The sequence below is a fragment of the Rhinichthys klamathensis genome, unplaced genomic scaffold (genome assembly GCF_029890125.1).
Source record: "Rhinichthys klamathensis goyatoka isolate OS25496 unplaced genomic scaffold, OSU_Roscu_1.1 h1tg000730l_1, whole genome shotgun sequence".
Taxonomy (NCBI): domain Eukaryota; kingdom Metazoa; phylum Chordata; class Actinopteri; order Cypriniformes; family Leuciscidae; genus Rhinichthys; species Rhinichthys klamathensis.
In genome coordinates this window covers 189,328-211,547 of record NW_026607143.1, presented here as the reverse complement: position 1 = coordinate 211,547, position 22,220 = coordinate 189,328, and the positions used below count along the sequence as shown (strand labels likewise).

At 40.3% G+C, this 22,220-nt stretch overlaps 1 protein-coding gene across 1 annotated transcript; it reads right to left on the bottom strand.

Annotated features, from left to right (window-relative positions):
* Positions 1 to 352: 352 nt before the first annotated feature.
* Positions 353 to 21,557, bottom strand: ddx27 (DEAD (Asp-Glu-Ala-Asp) box polypeptide 27). The gene is made up of 21 exons (XM_056242550.1): positions 21,401 to 21,557; positions 20,125 to 20,271; positions 19,989 to 20,048; positions 12,094 to 12,307; positions 11,916 to 11,956; positions 11,732 to 11,815; positions 10,067 to 10,172; positions 9,115 to 9,288; positions 8,380 to 8,530; positions 7,346 to 7,445; positions 5,489 to 5,630; positions 4,504 to 4,657; positions 4,341 to 4,422; positions 4,076 to 4,253; positions 2,895 to 3,001; positions 2,701 to 2,797; positions 2,026 to 2,117; positions 1,727 to 1,847; positions 1,540 to 1,630; positions 1,382 to 1,453; positions 353 to 480 (listed from the first exon to the last, which is right to left on the bottom strand). Exons 1-21 carry the CDS (start codon positions 21,485 to 21,487, stop codon positions 465 to 467), a joined length of 2,316 nt encoding a protein of 771 aa, XP_056098525.1. The 5' UTR covers positions 21,488 to 21,557; the 3' UTR covers positions 353 to 464.
* Positions 21,558 to 22,220: the final 663 nt, after the last annotated feature.

Below are 22,220 nucleotides of genomic sequence, written 5' to 3'. Positions count from 1 at the left end.
TAGGGTTAAAACTATGATCCAGTTTTATGATATACAGTATGCATCTTTCCTGTGAAGAATGTGCAAGCTTCATTAATTTCTTGTGGGCCGAGGGAGAGCTTCTCGCTGCATTATCTTCAAGGCCGGCTGATAAAGAAGACATGGATTCATTGTTTCGTGAGGGCTGTGAAGAGGCTGACTGAGATATTCTGAGCTCTTTAACATCTCTGACGTCTATGAGACTCAATCTTCTCGTTCTGCAGGGATAGTTTGGCTTAAATCAAAGGGAAATAAATCTTATTTCTGGTGCTCATTAGCCGTAGGTTATACATGTATCAGCTCTACACATGCATGACAAACAGAAATACAGGTGTTCGGTTGTAGAGTTTTATTGGAAGGGTTTGGGAGGTTGCGTTTGGAGGGGGGATGATAATAAAATGATAAAGAGGCAGATGTTCCATTGAAGTTTTCCATCAGTCACAGATTCACCTTCTCCTGAACCTGGAAAGACGCATAAAGGATTTAAGAGAAGACCGGCAGAAATTATGCTTTTTTCACCATTCACTAATTTTCTTGAATAAAACTTATCAAGACATTTGCGTCAGATTTACCTAAAATATACACATTTACTTCAGTCACAATTTCTTACTACCTTTATTTCAGTTTAAGCAGTTCTGTGGTGTGACAAATTAAATACACAAATATCTATTCTCATTTAATACAAGGTCATTAAAATCAGTTTGCATAATAACTGTAAAATAATAAAAAACACACACACACACATAAATATATATATGTGTGTGTGATATATTTATTATATCATGTGTGTGTAAACATGGTTATTCCCTATGCAGGGAGCCTAAATTAAATATATAAGGATTTAATTAAAAATATAATGGAACGTAGCAATAAAGAATTAAAAGTACAAATGAAATGCAAGCATAAAAAAAATACATTTTGTAAATGTATAAATACATTTCTCACCCTTTATATTTCTTTATGCTACTAAATACTTATATTTAAATATTTAGTGATGCATTACATTTTTCCTAGATATACTGATTTGCTTTATGTTGTCCACTATTTTATTTCAAGGGTGTATTTATATTTCGCAAGTAGAGGCCATTTTGTACGGTATTTCACATTCTTTTTTTATTTTACATGAAAAATTAATCTACTCATGCTTGCATATTGTACTTTTATATATTTATTGCAATATTTCATGATGCATTTAATCATGTCAAATCCCTCACCAATGCATTGTATTTATTTATGAAAAAGAAAAGTTAAATATCAACACTCTGTTGCTGTTAAATGAAATGAAGTGTTTCCGGATGCATGAAAAATGAGCACATATATAATGTCTAATCTGAATGTGTTTTAGGGAAATAATAAATCTCACTTGGACTTTGACTTGAAGCGTCCTCCCTTCTTGTTTGGAAGGCCGAGTCTCTTTCGGTCCTCGAAGGACGGCCTGGACAGAGAAATCACTGTTAGACTCGGAGACACGAATGAGAAACCTTGAAATCTTTCTCCTCACGTATCGAACAGCACACACACCCCGCTCTGTACTGCTTCAGCGTTTTCTTGCTGGTGTTCGTCAGCTCCTTGTCAAACACAGACTTCTTCCTAGATTTGTTCGGTTTTTTAGCTGGAAGAAGAAGGTTTGAGTTTGAGGTCAGAGTTTGAACTAAAGGTTTCAGAATGTCAGTCCCTGCTGGAGGTTTACAGGCGTTTGTTTGCGAACCTTTCTGAACGGGTTCGTCTTCTGGAACAACTCTGGCTCGCTTCGGCTTGCGATCGCGTTTCGCTGCTCGTTCAGCGTACATCTGAGACTTCAGCACCTCGAACTGAGCTCTCTCCTCAGCCTGGCGCACACACACACACACACACACACACAGGTTCAGCATTTCAAAACTCAAGTGAGTGGCACATCTGATGCATCATACAGTACTAAAATTCATTACCAAGAGCAAATTTCATTTCAGATGGTATAAAAGCATGTTATTGACTGTACTGTTTAATTCAACTCAGGACTTCTCTCACCGTTAACTCTTTTCTCTTGCCCTGTTTCAGGAACTCTGCACGTTTTTTCTTTCCTCTCAGAGCAAAATCAAAATCCTGTAGCACCTTCGCCACTTTGACAAAGAACAAGAAAATTAAAGACATACACAAACAATTAATGAATCAAAGAATTATTGAAAATCTGAGGTGTGAATGTGGTCATGATGAGAGTGCATTTAATGTTCACGTTGCTTATTTTGGGGTCAGTACGTTTTGTTGTTGTTAATTTAACTAAATTAACACTTTTATTCATCAAGAATGCATTAAATTGATCAAAAGTGAAAAACATTTATAATGTGACAAAATATTCAATATATATCAAATAAATGCTGTTCTTATGCACTTTTCATTCATCAACGAATTCTGAAAAATAAAATGTTTCAGTTTCCACAAAATATGAAACGGACACATGAAATCATGTGACACTGAAGACTGGAGTAATGATGCTGAAAATACAGCTTTGATCACAGGAATAAATTACACTTTACTATATATTCACATAGAAAACAGCGGTTTTAAATTCTAATAATATTTCATAATTTTACTGTATTTTTGACCAAATAAATGCAGCCTTGGCAAGCAGAGAGTTCAAAAACAAAAATCTTGTATTTGTTTTTTAACTGTTTTAGGAGAGAGCATGAATTGATCGGGACTCACTGCGATCTTTCTTCCTCTCCTCGTGTGTCTGGAACCAGGTTCTGGGCGGCTGTTTCTCGTCTGCGCTCTGTGTTATCCTCTTCTGAGCTAAACTGATCTGGACACCAGCAGAATGATGGACACACACCATTTAATAACACAGGAGTCAGTGTGTTTAATCAGACAGCTGAATGTTTGAAAGAAGAGTGTCAGACCTGCGCTTCTGAATGAGCCATTGCCTTTTCCTCCTTCTCCAAGCGTAACACTGCGTACACGTCCTTCTCCAACTTCTCAATCAGATCACGAAACTTCAGAATGACCTCTGGTGAGGTCAAAACAATCACTTTACATCAGCTGTCCATTAGATTGTGATATATTGAAAATTGTAAAAAAAAAAAATAAAAAAAAAATTAATTGTTCCTGCATTTATGTCCTACAGCATACGCACTGCTTCATTACAGAGTTATTATCATTAACTAACACTATAAAAAACATTTCTGTTCATTGAAATAGAGCTAAAAAAAAGAAAAAGTAAATGAAAATTAGAAATATATTCCCTTGGCAATAAACTGAAATCATTTTAAGTTGAGGCACAGAAATTATTACCTGTCAATGAATAAATAAAACTGAAATAAAAATAATGAAACCTAAATAGCAATATTTAAAAAAAAATTAAATAAAAAAAGACAATAAAATAAAAAATAATAATAACAAAATGACAAATATTTTAACTAAAATTAACATAAAAACTAAAAATATAAAAATAAAAGCTAATTCAAAATATTGATATTATATATATATATATATATATATATATATATATATATATATACACATACATATATACACTCACATACATATAAAAAGCAAACTAAAACAATTAAAATGGTTTAAAAATAAATAAAACTGAAATAACAATTATTAGATGAAAAACTTATATAAGAAATGTTGCCTCGACAAACAAATTTAGGTCAAAATACTTAATTTATTACAGTTTTAGTAATTTAAGGCAAATAGAAATTATATATATATATATATATATATATATATATATATATATATATTTTTTTATTATTATTATTATTATTATAGTTTTTTTAATATATATATATATATATATATATATATATATATATATATATATATAATATGACAAAAGCACATTACAAAATGACAAACTATAAAAAGAATAATTTAAAAAGAAATAAAGCTGAAATATAATAATGAATTTAAATTAGATTTCAAGTAGTTTGTGAGTGATATTGGAAAAGGATTTATAATCATTTTGATTCCAACCGATGTGCAATATATCATTTAGAAAGATTCATTAATCAGTTTGACAGATTCATAAAAAAATTGGGAGCATATTTTCCTCAACACAAGATGAAGTGTTTACCTTGAGGAATGACACGAGCTTTGACGGGCGTTTTGGCTTTTTTCACGATCTCTTTCAGCATCTTCCTCTCAGTCTCGCCCACGAGAGACACGGAGCGGCCCACTTTACCCGCGCGGGCCGTCCTGCCGACCCTGTGCACGTAATGCTTCGCCGTGTTGGGCATGGTGAAGTTTATCACCTGCACACACACACACACATGCATGCATTCAGATATCGTGGCTTCTTCACTAATATTAATATTCAGTGCAAACGAATGAGAACTCACAGTTTTCACCCCGTCTATATCCAGTCCTCTGGCAGCGACATCTGTGGCCACCAGAATATCAATCTGTTCATCCTTAAAACGCCTGAAACACAGAGACGGCTTTCGTTCAGATCCTTTTAAAGGCAAATATTTGTGTTTTTAATCACACGAAAATTCACGGCACCTCAGACTCTCCAATCTCTGCGTCTGCGACAGGTTTCCATGAAGCTCGCCGACCTTTAACCCCATCAGACCCAGCAGAATGTGCATGCGATGAGCCTGTTTCTTGGTCTGAGTGAAGAGCATCACGTGATCCTGAAACGTCCTGGTGAGGAGAGCTGTGGACAGAGTCATGTGATGATGCTTTTTAATGCTTTCCTTTAGTCCGTCTGTGTGTACATGTCCCTCAAACGTCCATGTGACGATATCAAACACCAGCAGGAAAACTGGCTAAAATACCTCGTTTTGTGTTGCAACGTTGCATGCATATGCAGTGTTGTTGTTGTTAACTAAAATTTGCATAATTTTTGGTAATTTTAAATGAAGCTGCTATGCAATTAAATATTAATATTAAAATGTAAAAAAAAAACTTGAATGAAATTTGGAAAAAAATTATGAAAACTAAAAATTATGAAATTTCATGCAAATGAAAATTTCATGCAAATTAATTTCTTGAAAATTTAAATTTCATGAAAATTTAAATTAAAAATGTTGCCTTGGCAAGCTGAAGAAACAAATTTCTAAAAACTAAAACTGAAGTAAAAAATAAAGCTAAATAGAAATATTTAATAACTATAATATTGTATAACTATAATAGTACATACAAAATTCCAAAAAAAAAACACTGACAGTGATAAGCAAAACAAATTCCTTAAAAGATGGCGGACGGTTTGAAAGGAAGATGTTATAAATTCATTTAAAAATACATGTAAATATGTTATAAATAAATGTTCATTAGTGATTGTAAATTGTTGAATGTAATATAAAAAAAAGTGCATATTTTTTGCTTGTTAGAGCAACACACTAATGCCAAACTCTGCTGGAATGAATGTGAATGTTAGCGAGTGTCTCGTGTGGTTCACGTGAGAACTTGCTCTCCATGAAAAGCACCTGAAATCCGTCACTTAAAAGCCAGCTGACTACCCAGAGCCCTCACTAGGGCACTTTACCTGCAACAATAGCCTCTCGGTCTCCTTCTCTGTTGGGTCTGATCCTCACAAACTCTTGCCGGAGATACGGCGCCACGTCTGTGTTACTGTTCACGAAGATCCTCACCGGCTGCTTCAGAGACACCGACGCCAGATCCTTCACCTGGACACACACATCCAAAACACACCGATGTGGAGATGTTGTACTAACAGACTAACAGCCAACAGTAGTGTTATATGTGGCACACAACCCATGTGATGATAGAAGAATAAACCCTGGTTTCATCTACCTCTAATATCGGCCAAATCAATAAATGAAGATCTGTCTGATACCAGTATGATCACGGTTTGGAACTGGAACTGATTTTTATGGCAATAAATTTATGGCTTAATTGATTTTGTCAGTAAAGAAATTAAATTAGAAACAGTGGTATTGTTATTTATTTAGTTTTATTTATTTATTTAATGGAATTTGTCTGTCTTTACTTAATTTATTTTGATGAATTTAATCATTTCTATCCATCCATCTATCCTCTATTTATCCTCTATCCATCCATCTATCTATCCTTACATAGGTCTATCTATAAATCATCTATCTATCCTCTATCCATCCATCTATCTATCCTCTATCCATCCATCCATCCATCCATCCATCTATCCTCTACCCATCCATCCACCTATCCTCTATCCATCTACCCATCCATCCATCCACCTATCCTCTATCCATCTATCCTCCATCCATCCATCTATCCATCCACCTATCCTCTATCCATCCATCCACCTATCCTCCATCCATCCATCCATCTATCCTCCATCCATCCATCCATCCATCCATCCATCCACCTATCCTCTATCCATCTATCCATCCACCTATCCTCCATCCATCCATCCATCTATCCTCCATCCATCCATCCATCCATCCATCCATCCATCCATCCATCCATCCATCCACCTATCCTCTATCCATCTATCCATCCACCTATCCTCCATCCATCCATCCACCTATCCTCCATCCATCCATCCACCTATCCATCCACCATCCATCCTCCATCCATCCATCCATCCATCCACCTATCCTCTATCCATCCATCCATCTATCCTCTATCCATCCATCTATCCTCCATCCATCCATCCTCCATCCATCCATCCATCTATCCTCCATCCATCCACCTATCCTCCATCCATCCATCCATCCACCTATCCTCTATCCATCCATCCATCCATCTATCCTCCATCCATCCATCCATCCACCTATCCTCTATCCATCCATCCACCTATCCTCTATCCATCCATCTATCCTCCATCCATCCATCCACCTATCCTCTATCCATCCATCCACCTATCCTCTATCCATCCATCCACCTATCCTCTATCCATCCATCCACCTATCCTCTATCCATCCATCCACCTATCCTCTATCCATCCATCCACCTATCCTCTATCCATCCATCCACCTATCCTCTATCCATCCATCCACCTATCCTCTATCCATCCATCCACCTATCCTCTATCCATCCATCCACCTATCCTCTATCCATCCATCCACCTATCCTCTATCCATCCATCCACCTATCCTCTATCCATCCATCCACCTATCCTCTTTCCATCCATCCATCCATCTATCCTCCATCCATCCATCCATCCTCCATCCTCTATCCATCCATCCACCTATCCTCTATCCATCCATCCATCCACCTATCCTCTATCCATCCATCCATCCATCCATCCATGTCTGTCTGTCTGTCTGTTTATCTATTTTGCACAATATAATGTATTTGATTTCAAACCCTTCAACACCGGATCCATAAAGCATCCGTTCAGAACACACGACTGTCAGTGTAATACGGTTGCAGTAAAGCTGAAGGAGAGCAGCATCACCTCCTCACTCATGGTGGCTGAGAACAACATGGTCTGTCTCTGATAGGAACACATCCTGATGATCTCCTTCATCTGCTCCTCGAAGTACTCGTCCAGCATCCTGAGGAAAACACACGCGTTAGGGATGTGACGTGAGGAGATTCTCCCACCGGTTAATCGACGTGTGACAACACCGGTATCACCGGCGGGGGCTTTTAAATAATCACTCATTTAAAGGCAAAAGTAAAATGCGCGCATCTGTACATGCATTCATAATGAATGGTTGATTTAATTAGAAGGTTGATGAAGGGCTTCTCATTAAAACCAGTAGAGCTCCTTTCCTTTCGGAGCAGAGCAAGCGTTTTCCCATAGGAATGAACTGAAAACGCTCTGTTCTGCTCACGCCCGTGGACATATTTTAGTTTCGCTTTCAAATTAGCACCAATTCTGGGGCGGATTGCTAGAAAGCTGAGCTCATTAGCCTATTATTCTTAATGAAAAACACAACAACAAAAAAACAGTATAATGAGAAATTTGCAAACATAGGCGCTTTTACATTTCGCTTTGACAGCAAATCCGCCATCACCGTCAGCTCCTGACTCTCGCCATTCATGAAACCTGACTCCTGCTGCGACTCTTGTTCAGCTCACGATTTATTAAGCAGACACCGTTTAGTTTTTGATTGTAGTGTGTGTTCTCTAACTCAGTGGTTCTCAATCCTGGTCCACAGCTCTGCACAGTTTGTACGTCTCCCTCATTTAACACACGTTAGGAAAGAGCTCTATGAACTGAACTGGGAGATAAAGGAGACATATAAAATGTGCAGAGCTGTGGGTCCCCAGGATTGAGAACCACTTATCTAACTGAACTAAATGATTTTATTTTCAAATAAATAAATAAATAGATGGTGGGGGCGGTGCCACGCTGGGCAAGTGATGTAGCCGGTGTTGTTTCTGAACACAGTCAACACTGACTATCGTAGCAAGCCTAACACACGTCTAAACCACCAGCCAAACCCTTCACAGTCACAGTAGCTGCAGAAGCTTCCCTCTCACCTGTCGGCCTCGTCTAAGATGAGGATCTCGATCTGACTGAGCTCGAACGACGGCGTGTTGTGCAAGTGGTCGATCAGTCGTCCTGGTGTGGCGATCAGGACATCTGGACCCGCTCTCAGCGCCGCCTCCTGAGACTTCAGGTCCAGCCCACCTGACAGAGTCACAAAACACCTCAATCCTGCAGCCCTTCATTTACAACACTGAGATATATATATAGAAATACATAAGCTAATGAAAATTTTAAAAGCTCATAAAATTACTAAAACTATATAAAACTAGAACAAGCTATAAAATCATTTAAAAAGAAAGAAAGCTGAAATAATAAAATATAATTATTAAATGAAAACCTTAAAATTCAGAGATGTTTCCAGGCACCTTCTTGAAATAAAATTAGTACAAAAAAATAGCTTAGATAGAGATAATAGAGATTAAGAAATAGAGATTGATTTTTAGTACTAAAATTACTAAAACAATTACTAAAACAAAACCTGAAATAAAAATAAGATAAATAGGAATATTTGTAAAATACTTAAAAGCTAAATGGATATATAATTAAGAAACACATAAAATTCATGATACTTAAACTGAAAAATGAAAATATAAAAGCTAAATGAATATATATATAATTAAGAAACATAAAATTGATGATACTTAAACTGAAAAATGAAAAGTTAAAATATAAAAGCTACTTGGAAGCGTGAGTAAATCCTGTAACAGTGCGTGTGCGTCTCTCACCCACGGCCAGACACGTGCTGATGCTGGTGAACTGGGCCAGCTGACGGGCCACGGTGTGCACCTGAATGCCCAGCTCTCGGGTCGGCACCAGAACCAGCACTCGCGTCACCTGAGTCTCTCTCGGCTTGTAGATCAGACGCTCCAGAACCGGCAACATGAAGGCTGCAGTCTTCCCTGAGACACACACACACACACACATACAGTCAACTAAACATCACAGAGATTACAGTTATAGAGTAACTTAGGTTGGTTGTTTTTTTCTTCTTTCTTTCTTTGCATGTAGGATCATTTATAGTTTATGTTTGTGACAGTGTATAAAGTTACATATGTGCTTAGGTATGTCAATACGCCATTGTTTGTTTGTTTAGGTACAACATATACACACAAAGTCATCTGTATATACATGTGTGTATGTGTATTTGTTTCGTTCCTTGTGATAATTGTCTTTGTTTTGATTTTATGTAAAAGCCTAACCAGGGACGAGGGCCGCACATTATCTTTATGCTACAGGTGGAACTCGAAAAATTAGAATATCGTGCAAAAGTTATAATTTTGATGATTATGTCTTACAGCTTATGAAAACCCCAAATTCAAAATCTCAAAAAAAAAAAAAAGTAGTATTACATGAAATCAATAATAAAAAAATAGATTTTAAATACAGAAATGTCGGCCCTCTGAAAAATGTAATCATGCATATGTATATAGTTATATATATACTAAATATATTAGTTTCACCTTTTAATTTGAATTACTGAAATACATGAACTTTTGCACGATATTCTAATTTTTCGAGTTTCATCTGTATATGCCCTATCTATGTACACGGCATCGGTTGTCTCTGTGTAACAATGCCAAGTGTATTGTCCCTGTTAAATAAACAAGCTCAAATAAATAAAATAGTAATATTCACATTCGTTCTGGTCAAATCAAGCACAGACAGTGGAAGTCTTACCAGTGCCAGTGGCGGCACATGCACAGATGTCTTTTCCCAGAAGCCCCACAGGGACGCAGGCTTTCTGAATAGGAGTGGGCTGCTTAAAGCCCATAGTAGTGATGGCCTGAGGAAACACGAGGAAGAGAACGTGAGATGAAACTGTGCGTCTTCTACTGAAGGTCCGTCAGATGCTGCAATGTTTGAGGCGAGATGCGACAGGCAAAAACATTGGGGTTTTTCACTGGCCGAATTTGGACTATTTGTCTTCATTACATGTCTTGTTTCAGACTTGTGGTGAAAAAAAGTCCAAACTACAGATTTAGGTCTTTATTTTACTACACTTTGTCTGTAGATTTCTCCTAAATTCAACAAAAGTTGAATACATTTCATACAGGTGAAACTCAAAAAATTTGAATATGGTGCAAAAGTTCATTTATTTCAGTAATTCAACTTAAAAGGTGAAACTAATATATTATATAGACTCATTACATGCAAAGTGAGATATTTCAAGCCTTTATTTCTTATAATTTTGATGATTATGGATTACAGCTTAATGAAATCCCAAATTCAAAATTAGAATATTGTGAAAAGGTTTTCATATCTGTAAGTCATAATCATCAAAATTATAACAAATAAAGGCTTGAAATATCTCACTTTGCATGTAATGAGTCTATATAATATATATTAGTTTCACTTTTTAAGTTGAATTACTGAAATAAATTAACTTTTGTACCATATTCTAATTTTTCGAGTTTCACCTGTATACGGTTGAAAAGCTCTCTCTCTCCTGTACAATGTTGTCGGATCCAAATATGGTCATTTCCTTTTTTATCAGCAACCAATCATGAAAGTACAATGGGGAATTTAACTCTAAAAGCGAAATCTCATTGGCTGATGTCAATTCTTTAAAGGGCGTTTTCTCAAAATGTGTTTTTTCTCATCCTCGGAGCCAGAAATCTCCACTTAAGCTGCACTTACACACTGTTGTATTCCTACCTATATTCTTAAGGTTTTTACCGAGGGGTTTGTTCATATATCATTCAGAATCTGATTTATACAACATTTTATACCTAAAAACAGGGTGAAAATGAATTTATGGCTGTTGACAGTTTGATAAAAAGAGATATCCAAAATCCCCTCTGTAAAAACCTTTGACTCGAATATGTCAACAAAATTAAACAAGAATTTTGAATCTGGCTTTATCCAATGTTCAGATTTCTCTTCTGGAAATATATGCAATTTAGCGCATATTTAATGAGATAATACCTAATTTGCATATTTAAATAGAAATATTCTAAAAACTTGTAATACAAAATATATTTATCTTAATGTCAGTAATCAACTGGGGAAGTTTCATGCTGATATCTATTAGTTTTTTTTGTGTGGTTTTTTTACTATTCACCTGGGGTGTCTCCCCTTAATTTTGACGGCTTTAGTTATGTTTCTCTTTACTACTTATAAAAGTGGTCATTTATTCTGATGACACCATGTATTTATCTCAAGAAATTCTCCATGTTTAGTCCCTAAAGCGTTTGTACGAGCTACTTTACATAATTTTGCAGCCTAAACCAGCATTACTAGGTCAAAAGTGTCACTTACGTTCCATGATTGCTATATATTGATATAAAAGTGCATATATGAAAAGTGTTTCACATGAAATGAATAATTAATCGTCAGTCTGACCTTCAGTAAGGGTCTGGATAGATTCATATCCGGGAAGGTGAGATTATCGTCATACTGGGAAGCATCTTCAAAAAACGCTTCAGGCTGGAAGAGAGCGCAGGAGTAAAACAGTATTTGCACACATTATGATCATAATCATAGGAGATTTATGCCATAAACAACAAGAAAACTGATTCATACTCACGATTTTCCTCTTGCCCTTCTTCTGTTTTTCTCTCACAGTGTCTGGAAGAAAAGAAAGATGATGAAATAAATCAAACATGCTCATAGAGAAATAATATGAACCATAAAAATAAAAATTGATTATGAACCATAATCCATAAAAAATGGAAAGTTTGTATTGGTGTCGTTCTTCCACATACCGGCTTTTTTCAGCACCTCTTCATCACCCGAGGAGAACTCGTCTTCCTCCACCTCATCATCATCATCATCTCCAGCAGATTCTTTATTGTTATTGTCATTTTCATCCTCTTCTTTATCGTTCTCTTCTTCTTCATCATCATCATCATCTTCATCATCATCTTGCTGTGGTTTAGAGGCTGGAGCTTCTGTTTTCTTGTTTTTTTGAGTTTTCTCCTGCAGATGCACAAATGTGAGTTAAAATGATTTACAAACAAACGAATCTTTAACAAATACTATAACTTCTAAAACAATACGCACTCAGTATTACTGAATATCGAGACACTTAATATTCAGAAGTATTATCGATTTGCATGGACACTATCCGCATCGGCTGATAACAAAACTCGATTGAGATGCTGAATAATTCTTTCATAATTGACCCATTTTTTTCATAAGTGATGTCTGTGTCAGAGGTTAGTGGAGTGTGTGTGTGTGGTTAGTGTCAGAGGTTAGTTGAGTGTGTGTGTCTGGTCAGAGGAGTGTGTGTGTCTGGTCAGAGGATAGTTGAGTGTGTGTGTCTGGTCAGAGGTTAGTTGAGTGTGTGTGTCTGGTCAGAGGTTAGTTGAGTGTGTGTGTCTGGTCAGAGGAGTGTTTGTGTCTGGTCAGAGGTTAGTGGAGTGTGTGTGTCTGGTCAGAGGAGTGTGTGTGTCTGGTCAGAGGATAGTTGAGTGTGTGTGTCTGGTCAGAGGTTAGTTGAGTGTGTGTGTCTGGTCAGAGGTTAGTTGAGTGTGTGTGTGTGGTTAGTGTCAGAGGTTAGTTGTGTGTGTGTGTGTGGTTAGTGTCAGAGGTTGTGTGTGTGTGTGTGTGTGTGTGTGTGTGTGTGTGTGTGTGTGTGTGTGTGTGTGTGTGTGTGTGTGTGTGTGTGTGTGTGTGTGTGTGTGGTTAGTGTCAGAGGTTAGTTGAGTGTGAGTGTGAGTGTGTGTGTGTGTGTGGGGTTAGTGTCAGAGGTTAGTTGAGTGTGTGTGTGTGAGTGTGAGTGTGAGTGTGTGTGAGTGTGAGTGTGAGTGTGAGTGTGAGTGTGAGTGTGTGTGTGTGTGTGTGTGTGTGTGTGTGTGTGTGTGTGTGTGTGTGTGTGTGTGAGAACAGAGGAAAGTCTGCAGGAGAAAAGAGAACGAGACAGAGCTCGTAATAAAACTAGAATCAACATTAGCTTTGCTTTTCAGGCATGGAGAACTGAGGGATTTGAAATGTTGTAAAAGCGACGCAGAGATGGTGTTTTATTACGCCACAGGAGAGTAAGTGTTTTATAGATAAACTGCCATATGTAGCTCTCCAATTATTAGCTCTCTATCATTATCTATAGTGAAGATCATTTAATTATAGTTGTTTCAGCGCTGTGCAGGAATTTATTTAAGTACCGTGTCTAATAATGGGTAAAGCGACAGTAACGTCTTCAGCTTGAGATCCTTTCATCTAAACTGGTTATATCTCTGAAGCAGGGGCGTAGCAAGCTTTTCAAAAGTGCGGGGGATGGATGTGGTCAGGGCCGGATTAAGAATTCAGAGGCCCCTCCATAGGCAGGACTGTAGTGTAGTTTGTCCAAGGACATTTAAATTTGGCATTAACAGTAAATGATCGTTGTTTCCCAGAAGATTTTGTACATTTTAAGGTTAAATGCATCAATCTGGTGCACTTTGAGAGCTCAAAATTAAGAGCTTCAACCCATGAACTGTGCACATTGAACAAAGAAAAATAATTGACTTGTACCTAAAGAGAGCTCAAACATCTTTTTAGTTATGATACAGAGTCTCAGTCTACATTACATTATCACTGGTGTTTTAGAATGCCAAACATTTATTATAATAATATTATAATGATTTATATAATTATTCCTATGATGGAAAATCCATATAGCCTATAAATGTATGCTATTGTAAATGAAATGAAAATTTCAAAAGTATATTTTATATTACGCTATAGAATAGGAAAATTACAATACTTTAGTCCTAATTTCTTCACTTGCAAGAAATAAACCCTTGAGTTTGAATTTTAGAGAAAACACCAGATCACCATGCTGAATGATCGCGTGAGCAAAGTGCGCACTTTTCTTTAAATCACGCAGCACAAACAGAATGCCTACTTAAAGTATTGTGCTGTCTAGTCTAAAAAACAAAATATAATACCAAAAACGCTCGACATGTCAAGTCAAGTCACCTTTATTTATATAGCGCTTTTTACAATACAGATTGTATCAAAGCGCTTCACAGTGATAACATGAAAACAATATAACAAAGTTTGTTTCTAAAAGAAATTGCGTCAACGTCCACCTTAAGTAAGGCAGATCAATAATATTATTGAATATTAAATGTCCCCAAATAAGCAAGCCAAAAGCCAAGGCAACAGTGGCAACAAAACATAGTGTCAACAAAACATAAGCATAATATCTTCCCAAACACATATCAAGCTTATTTAAAAACCTCGAAAGCATTAAACTCATTCTAAGTACCTGGAAAAAGGAGATGTAAATAACCATAACCATAAAGTTCCCGCCTCCTCAGCACGAGTTGACCGATAAATCAAACGCACCAAGAGAGGCGGGACTTAAGGCAGAACAGCCAATCATCAGCCGGTCACACTCAAAGCCGGTGTCATGTTTGAGAGGGAGGGGGAGAGGAGGAGCCGTAGCGAGCGCGCACACAGAGCGGCCAGAGAAAAGGAGGAGCGACTGTAGGAAGGCGTTTGTGCAAAACTGCGGGTGTTGAACCCTCTTACTGGGAAAATCCCCCACGGGTGCGACGCCCCTGCTCTGAAGCCTAGCATGTTTTATGAGCAACAGGAGAAACTAGGGATGCACGATGATATCGGGACAACATCGGTATCGGCCGATAAAAGCTTAAAATGACCATCATCGGCATCGGCCGATATGAATATTTCTGCCGATGAGCCTTGCCGATAGGGTGGCGTGTTTCCTATGCGCACGTGACGACCGTGAACGAAGCATGAGCGCCAGCAACTTAAACTTCCAACTAGGGGTGTGCCGTGCGTCTCACGGTTTTTGATCGTGGACGATTAAAATGTCTCCACGATCTGCTTTTGAAGAAAAATCATAGTATCGTGCATTCTATCAGTTCAATTCTGGCGCCTTCATCTCAACATACTGTACAACGCGACGTACATTCACATCACATCACATGTAAACGCAGAGGTAGAGTTACACTCACGGGACACCGCAATTCACAAAAGTTCATTGTTTGCATGTGCGTCAAAGTCTTGCTAGGTAAACATATCATTCACGTGCTGATGCGCTGTTCTAACATCCGCTTTTCTGAGCGCGTTACACCCGACGCTCACAGGAACTAAAGCCATCACAGCGCCTGCATACTGGACTAATCGTTCGAGTCTTATTGCGCTGATACTAGTGTTGTCACGATACTAGAATTTCTAACTTCGATACGATACCTTGAAAAATATCGATATTCGATACCATTTTCGATACCACGGAGAAAAAACTGCCACAATATTAAGGGGGTATTTTTTTAATTTAAAGCTAAATATAACAAGTCTAGAACATGACAATGAGGTATATTTTACACGAACAAAAATGTCCTGAGTTCTATTTGTTTATATTTTTTAATTGGACCAGAGCTAACATGATGTATTTTTATTACCTACTGTTATCAAAGATTAAAACATACTGTAACAAAAAAGCACTTAACAGTATCAAATTGGAGGATAGAGAGTCAGTAATGTATAATAATAAGATTAAACATTCAATTTTCAGTTAAAGGCATTTCATTATTGAATTCAGAGATGCCATTGTCTAGCTGTTTAGTTTAATTAATATCTGTGTAATCAAATTGATGATAATCGCTAATGAAGGAAAATTGCAGAATTAAATAATAATTTTTGAATAAAGTTAAATAGGCACCAGTTAATTTACATTTGGCCACAGTTACAATATTTACTTGTCTAAGATTCCTCAGTCAGATACTCTTATCAACAACAATACTAGGCCATCTTGGTTAATGTTTCAGAAAAGTTCAAATGAGAAGAGTTACAGTGTTTCCTTGAGGACTTTTTTTTTAGCAGTGGGGGCAGGTCTGTCCAAACAACAAACACCCCTGATGCTGAGCATATAATGCTAAATAGTAGCCTACCCCTGGAGCCTGTTCCTTAAGTCTGTTTTCACCTATACAATAATTTTAAAAAATGAGTGATGTGAGGGATTATTGATAGTCAAACAATCTATTGGGTGCCCGCAGCCCGCTCGCGTGTCCGCGCTATTCTCCGACATGCCCGCTCGCGGTGTGTAGCTCGTGTCCACGCTATTCTCCGACTCCGACATGCCCGCTCGCGGTGTGTAGCGCGTGTCCACGCTATTCTCCGACTCCGACATGCCCGCTCGCGGTGTGTAGCTCGTGTCCGCGCTATTCTCCGACTCCGACATGCCCGCTCGCGGTGTGTAGCTCGTGTCCGCGCTATTCTCCGACTCCGACATGCCCGCTCGCGGTGTGTAGCGCGTGTCCACGCTATTCTCCGACTCCGACATGCCCGCTCGCGGTGTGTAGCTCGTGTCCGCGCTATTCTCCGACTCCGACATGCCCGCTCGCGGTGTGTAGCTCGTGTCCGCGCTATTCTCCGACTCCGACATGCCCGCTCGCGGTGTGTAGCTCGTGTCCACGCTATTCTCCGACTCCGACATGCCCGCTCGCGGTGTGTAGCTCGTGTCCACGCTATTCTCCGACTCCGACATGCCCGCTCGCGGTGTGTAGCTCGTGTCCACGCTATTCTCCGACTCCGACATGCCCGCTCGCGGTGTGTAGCGCGTGTCCACGCTATTCTCCGACTCCGACATGCCCGCTCGCGGTGTGTAGCTCGTGTCCACGCTATTCTCCGACTCCGACATGCCCGCTCGCGGTGTGTAGCTCGTGTCCACGCTATTCTCCGACTCCGACATGCCCGCTCGCGGTGTGTAGCGCGTGTCCACGCTATTCTCCGACTCCGACATGCCCGCTCGCGGTGTGTAGCGCGTGTCCACGCTATTCTCCGACTCCGACATGCCCGCTCGCGGTGTGTGGCGCGTGTCCACGCTATTCTCCGACTCCGACATGCCCGCTCGCGGTGTGTAGCTCGTGTCCGCGCTATTCTCCGACTCCGACATGCCCGCTCGCGGTGTGTAGCTCGTGTTCGCGCTATTCTCCGACATGCCCGCTCGCGGTGTGTAGCGCGTGTCCACGCTATTCTCCGACATGCCCGCTCGCGGTGTGTAGCTCGTGTCCACGCTATTCTCCGACTCCGACATGCCCGCTCGCGGTGTGTAGCTCGTGTCCGCGCTATTCTCCGACTCCGACATGCCCGCTCGCGGTGTGTAGCGCGTGTCCGCGCTATTCTCCGACTCCGACATGCCCGCTCGCGGTGTGTAGCTCGTGTCCACGCTATTCTCCGACTCCGACATGCCCGCTCGCGGTGTGTAGCGCGTGTCCACGCTATTCTCCGACTCCGACATGCCCGCTCGCGGTGTGTAGCTCGTGTCCGCGCTATTCTCCGACATGCCCGCTCGCGGTGTGTAGCGCGTGTCCACGCTATTCTCCGACTCCGACATGCCCGCTCGCGGTGTGTAGCTCGTGTCCACGCTATTCTCCGACTCCGACATGCCCGCTCGCGGTGTGTAGCTCGTGTCCGCGCTATTCTCCGACTCCGACATGCCCGCTCGCGGTGTGTAGCGCGTGTCCGCGCTATTCTCCGACTCCGACATGCCCGCTCGCGGTGTGTAGCGCGTGTCCACGCTATTCTCCGACTCCGACATGCCCGCTCGCGGTGTGTAGCTCGTGTCCGCGCTATTCTCCGACATGCCCGCTCGCGGTGTGTAGCGCGTGTCCACGCTATTCTCCGACTCCGACATGCCCGCTCGCGGTGTGTAGCGCGTGTCCACGCTATTCTCCGACTCCGACATGCCCGCTCGCGGTGTGTAGCTCGTGTCCGCGCTATTCTCCGACATGCCCGCTCGCGGTGTGTAGCGCGTGTCCACGCTATTCTCCGACTCCGACATGCCCGCTCGCGGTGTGTAGCTCGTGTCCGCGCTATTCTCCGACATGCCCGCTCGCGGTGTGTAGCGCGTGTCCACGCTATTCTCCGACTCCGACATGCCCGCTCGCGGTGTGTAGCTCGTGTCCGCGCTATTCTCCGACATGCCCGCTCGCGGTGTGTAGCGCGTGTCCACGCTATTCTCCGACTCCGACATGCCCGCTCGCGGTGTGTAGCTCGTGTCCGCGCTATTCTCCGACATGCCCGCTCGCGGTGTGTAGCGCGTGTCCACGCTATTCTCCGACTCCGACATGCCCGCTCGCGGTGTGTAGCGCGTGTCCACGCTATTCTCCGACTCCGACATGCCCGCTCGCGGTGTGTAGCTCGTGTCCGCGCTATTCTCCGACATGCCCGCTCGCGGTGTGTAGCGCGTCCACGCTATTCTCCGACTCCGACATGCCCGCTCGCGGTGTGTAGCTCGTGTCCGCGCTATTCTCCGACATGCCCGCTCGCGGTGTGTAGTGCGTGTCCACGCTATTCTCCGACTCCGACATGCCCGCTCGCGGTGTGTAGCTCGTGTCCGCGCTATTCTCCGACATGCCCGCTCGCGGTGTGTTTTTTACGCGTGTCCGCGCTATTCTCCGACTCCGACATGCCCGCTCGCGGTGTGTAGCTCGTGTCCGCGCTATTCTCCGACATGCCCGCTCGCGGTGTGTTTTTTACGCGTGTCCGCGCTATTCTCCGACATGCCCGCTCGCGGTGTGTTTTTTACGCGTGTCCGCGCTATTCTCCGACATGCCCGCTCGTGGTGTTCTTTATCAATCAACCAAAGCCGGTCGCGGGGGCGCGGCCCTCGCCATCTTTCCATTCACTTCACTTTTGCTATTTACCCAGAGCGAATGAGACGAATGCGTCACGTGTGGTGTTTGTCAACGCGCCTTTTGAGAGAAGTGAAAGTGACCGCTCGGCTAGTATCGATACTTCGGGAAATTAGTATTGGTACCGTTCAGATATTTCAGTATCGATATTTATCGAAATATCGATATTTTTGACAACACTAGCTGATACTGTCAAATACACACAAGGTTTACATAAACAAAGTTGGTTGTGTCTAAAGTGAAAGCAAACAGAGAAAATCTGCTTGTCAAATGCGTGTATATTAGACGTGTCGCGTGCAGTTCTTAAAGAGACAGTAATAATATGCTGCCGCTTGTCCTTAAAGAGATACTGCACCCAGAAATAAAAATTCTGTCATTATTTACTCACTCTAATGTTGATCCAAACCTGTATTCATTTCTTTCTTGTGCTTAAATCTACTATGGAAGTCACTGAAGTACAGGAACTGTTTGGTTAGCCACATTCTTCCAAATAACTTTTATAATTTCAACAGAAGAAAGAAACTTGAGAGAGTAAATGACAATTTAAATTTTGGGGAGAACTATCTCGTTAATGTTAATAAAACAACAAAACACAGAGGAAATCACTCACTGCTCTTGACTGAGAACTTTAATAGAAGCTTTAATAAGCTTTTTTTGCACAAAAAAAAAAAACACACAAATATATCGGTATCGGGCAAAATTAGTATGAAAATATCGGCATATCAAATATCGGCCAAATTCCTATATCGTGCATCCCTAGGAGAAACATATTGATCCGCAGTCACGCAGAGCCCAAGCACGTCCAAAACCACGTTCTTCTGCAAACGCATGCAGTTTTCTTTATTAACCACTAGATGGCCAAAAGTTACAGTGTACCTTTAAGCAGAATAACGACACTAGTCTTCAGTAGCGCTGCTTTACAGCTCGTGTTATTTGCATGTTCATTACTCTGAAGCAATATATTGTCTAAAGCGCTGTTTATATAAAGGTGACTCGACTCAACATCGTCTTACCTCAATTTTGCGCTTTTTCCGCACTTTCTCGATCTTCTCGTCCAGAGTCGTGGCCGCTTTCTGAAAACAAGCAACAGAAGAGATGAAGATCAACACGAGCCGCACGCATCAGTCCGTCAGTGTGAACGCCACTCACCCTCTTCTTCAGCTGAGCCATCACGTCATCCATCGCCCAGTCTCCGCTGTACAGGCCGTCCCGCTCGCCAAACTCGAAACCAGCACTGAAGTCTCCTGTGCGGCCCTTCAGCGCGCGCTTCTCCTTGCTCAACACGATGGGCTGATCCTGAACACACACACACACGTGATTCCAGGCTAAAGTCATGCTAGCAGAGGCAAATACACCATGAGGGAATTCATGTGCAATGGTAGTTATGTAGGATGTAGTTATGTCTCTCTCTCTCTCTCTCACATACACACTCACACTCTCTCTCACATACCGTGTACACTCTCACTCTCTCTCTCTCTCTCTCTCTCTCTCTCTCTCTCTCTCTCTCTCTCTCTCTCTCTCTCTCTCTCTCACACACACACATACACTCTCTCTCTCTCTCTCTCTCTCATTAATTGTATAAGTTATTATCATCTCATACATCTATTTTGTAACTTAAGTGTAACCATAACCATATATTATCAATAAACCTTATTAAAAAATTATATAATTAAAATGATGTATATAATGTACAAAATGTATAATTAAATAACAATTATTATTTTAAATTCGTTTTAATTTACATAAACAAGTTCAAGCTTTTAAAATATGTCTATATTCTTTATTAATTTTTAGGTAACACTTTATTTTACGGTGACATAGTTACTTAGTATATACAGTATCAGTAAATAATGCATTACTACAAGTAACTAACCATTACTCTATACTAAGTGCATGTAGTTAATTAGTATAACTCAGTACTTATTTCAGTAAGTACAATGTAACTACATCACCTTAAAATAAAGTGTAACCCATTTTTATTTCAGCTTTACTTTGAGTTAATGTAGCACATCAAGTTAAAATACATGCAAATGTGAAATGCTTCCATAAGCTTGTGCTTTTGTTTTTATGGTTTTAGTTTTAACTATTTGTCAAAAAAACATAGTATTGCCATGGTACACTCTAAAAAAAACATGATGCACATCACAAAACATGGTATTGACACAGTATTACCATGGTACACCCCCAGATAACGTAGTATTATCATGATGACGTGCTTCAAAAACATGGTAAATCTCCATATAAAGTAGTATTATAATGACACAGATCACAAAACATGGTATTACCACAGTATGTTCCCCAAAACACAGCACAACACACTATTACCATGATGCACTTCACAAAACATGGTATTATTATCATGGTAACTTACAGGCCCCAAAAACATGAATTTTTTCATTGTATCTGAACTGTAAACTGAACTTACATCTTCATCGTCCGACGCTGAATCCGGCTCGTCTGGCACTTCAACATCATCATCAATAGTTCTGATTAAATCCATATCAGAAAACATGTGTGCTGTAAAACTCACAGCCTGATAACTACAACAGAGTACTAATAACTATTATTAGTAACTATATCGTATCTTATATTCTGTTCTACATAAAAGAGAAGCGGACATATATTCTCACAAATCATAAATATATAACTGTCTGATTGACACACTACCAGCTCTGCATGTTCATAAACACACACGTGTGTCGCTTAACTGTAGCAGCGGAAGTGCGTCACTCACGTGGTTCTTTTTCAGAGGCAGCGGGGAAACCGGAAGCTACACTGACACCTACAGGCGCGGAGGACCAGACGATTGGTTAAAGGGACAGTTCTTCCAAAATATGAAAGTTCAGTCATTTACTCACCCTCAAATGGTTGCGAACAAACCTGTATAAATGTATTTGTTCTGCTGAACACAAAGGAAAATATTTGGAAGAATGTAAACGAGTAGATCCCCCCCCCCCCCCATTGACTTCAACAGTATATTTTACTACTATGGTAGTCAATGGGGGCAAGATATGCTTGGTTACATAAAATCTTCTAAATGTCTTTGTGTACAGCATAAAGAAATGTATACAGGTTTGGACAACTTGAAGGCGAGTAAATGACAGATTTTTTAATTTTTGGGTGAACTATCTCTTTAAGAAACCACCTCTGCCAACAATGCAGTGTGAAATGGGACATTTAAATGAACAATATATGGTTAGCTGAGACTGTAGAGGGTTGTAGATCTAAAATAAACAATCTCTGAA

Coding starts and splice junctions, on each gene's coding strand:
- ddx27 (XM_056242550.1), bottom strand. CDS start 21,487: ATGTTTTCTGATATGGATTTAATCAGAACTATTGATGATGATGTTGAA. Junction 4,423..4,503: donor CAGAGATTGGAGAGTCTGAG/GTGCCGTGAATT, acceptor TCTGTGTTTCAG/GCGTTTTAAGGATGAACAGA. Junction 2,798..2,894: donor TGGCTCATTCAGAAGCGCAG/GTCTGACACTCT, acceptor GCTGGTGTCCAG/ATCAGTTTAGCTCAGAAGAG.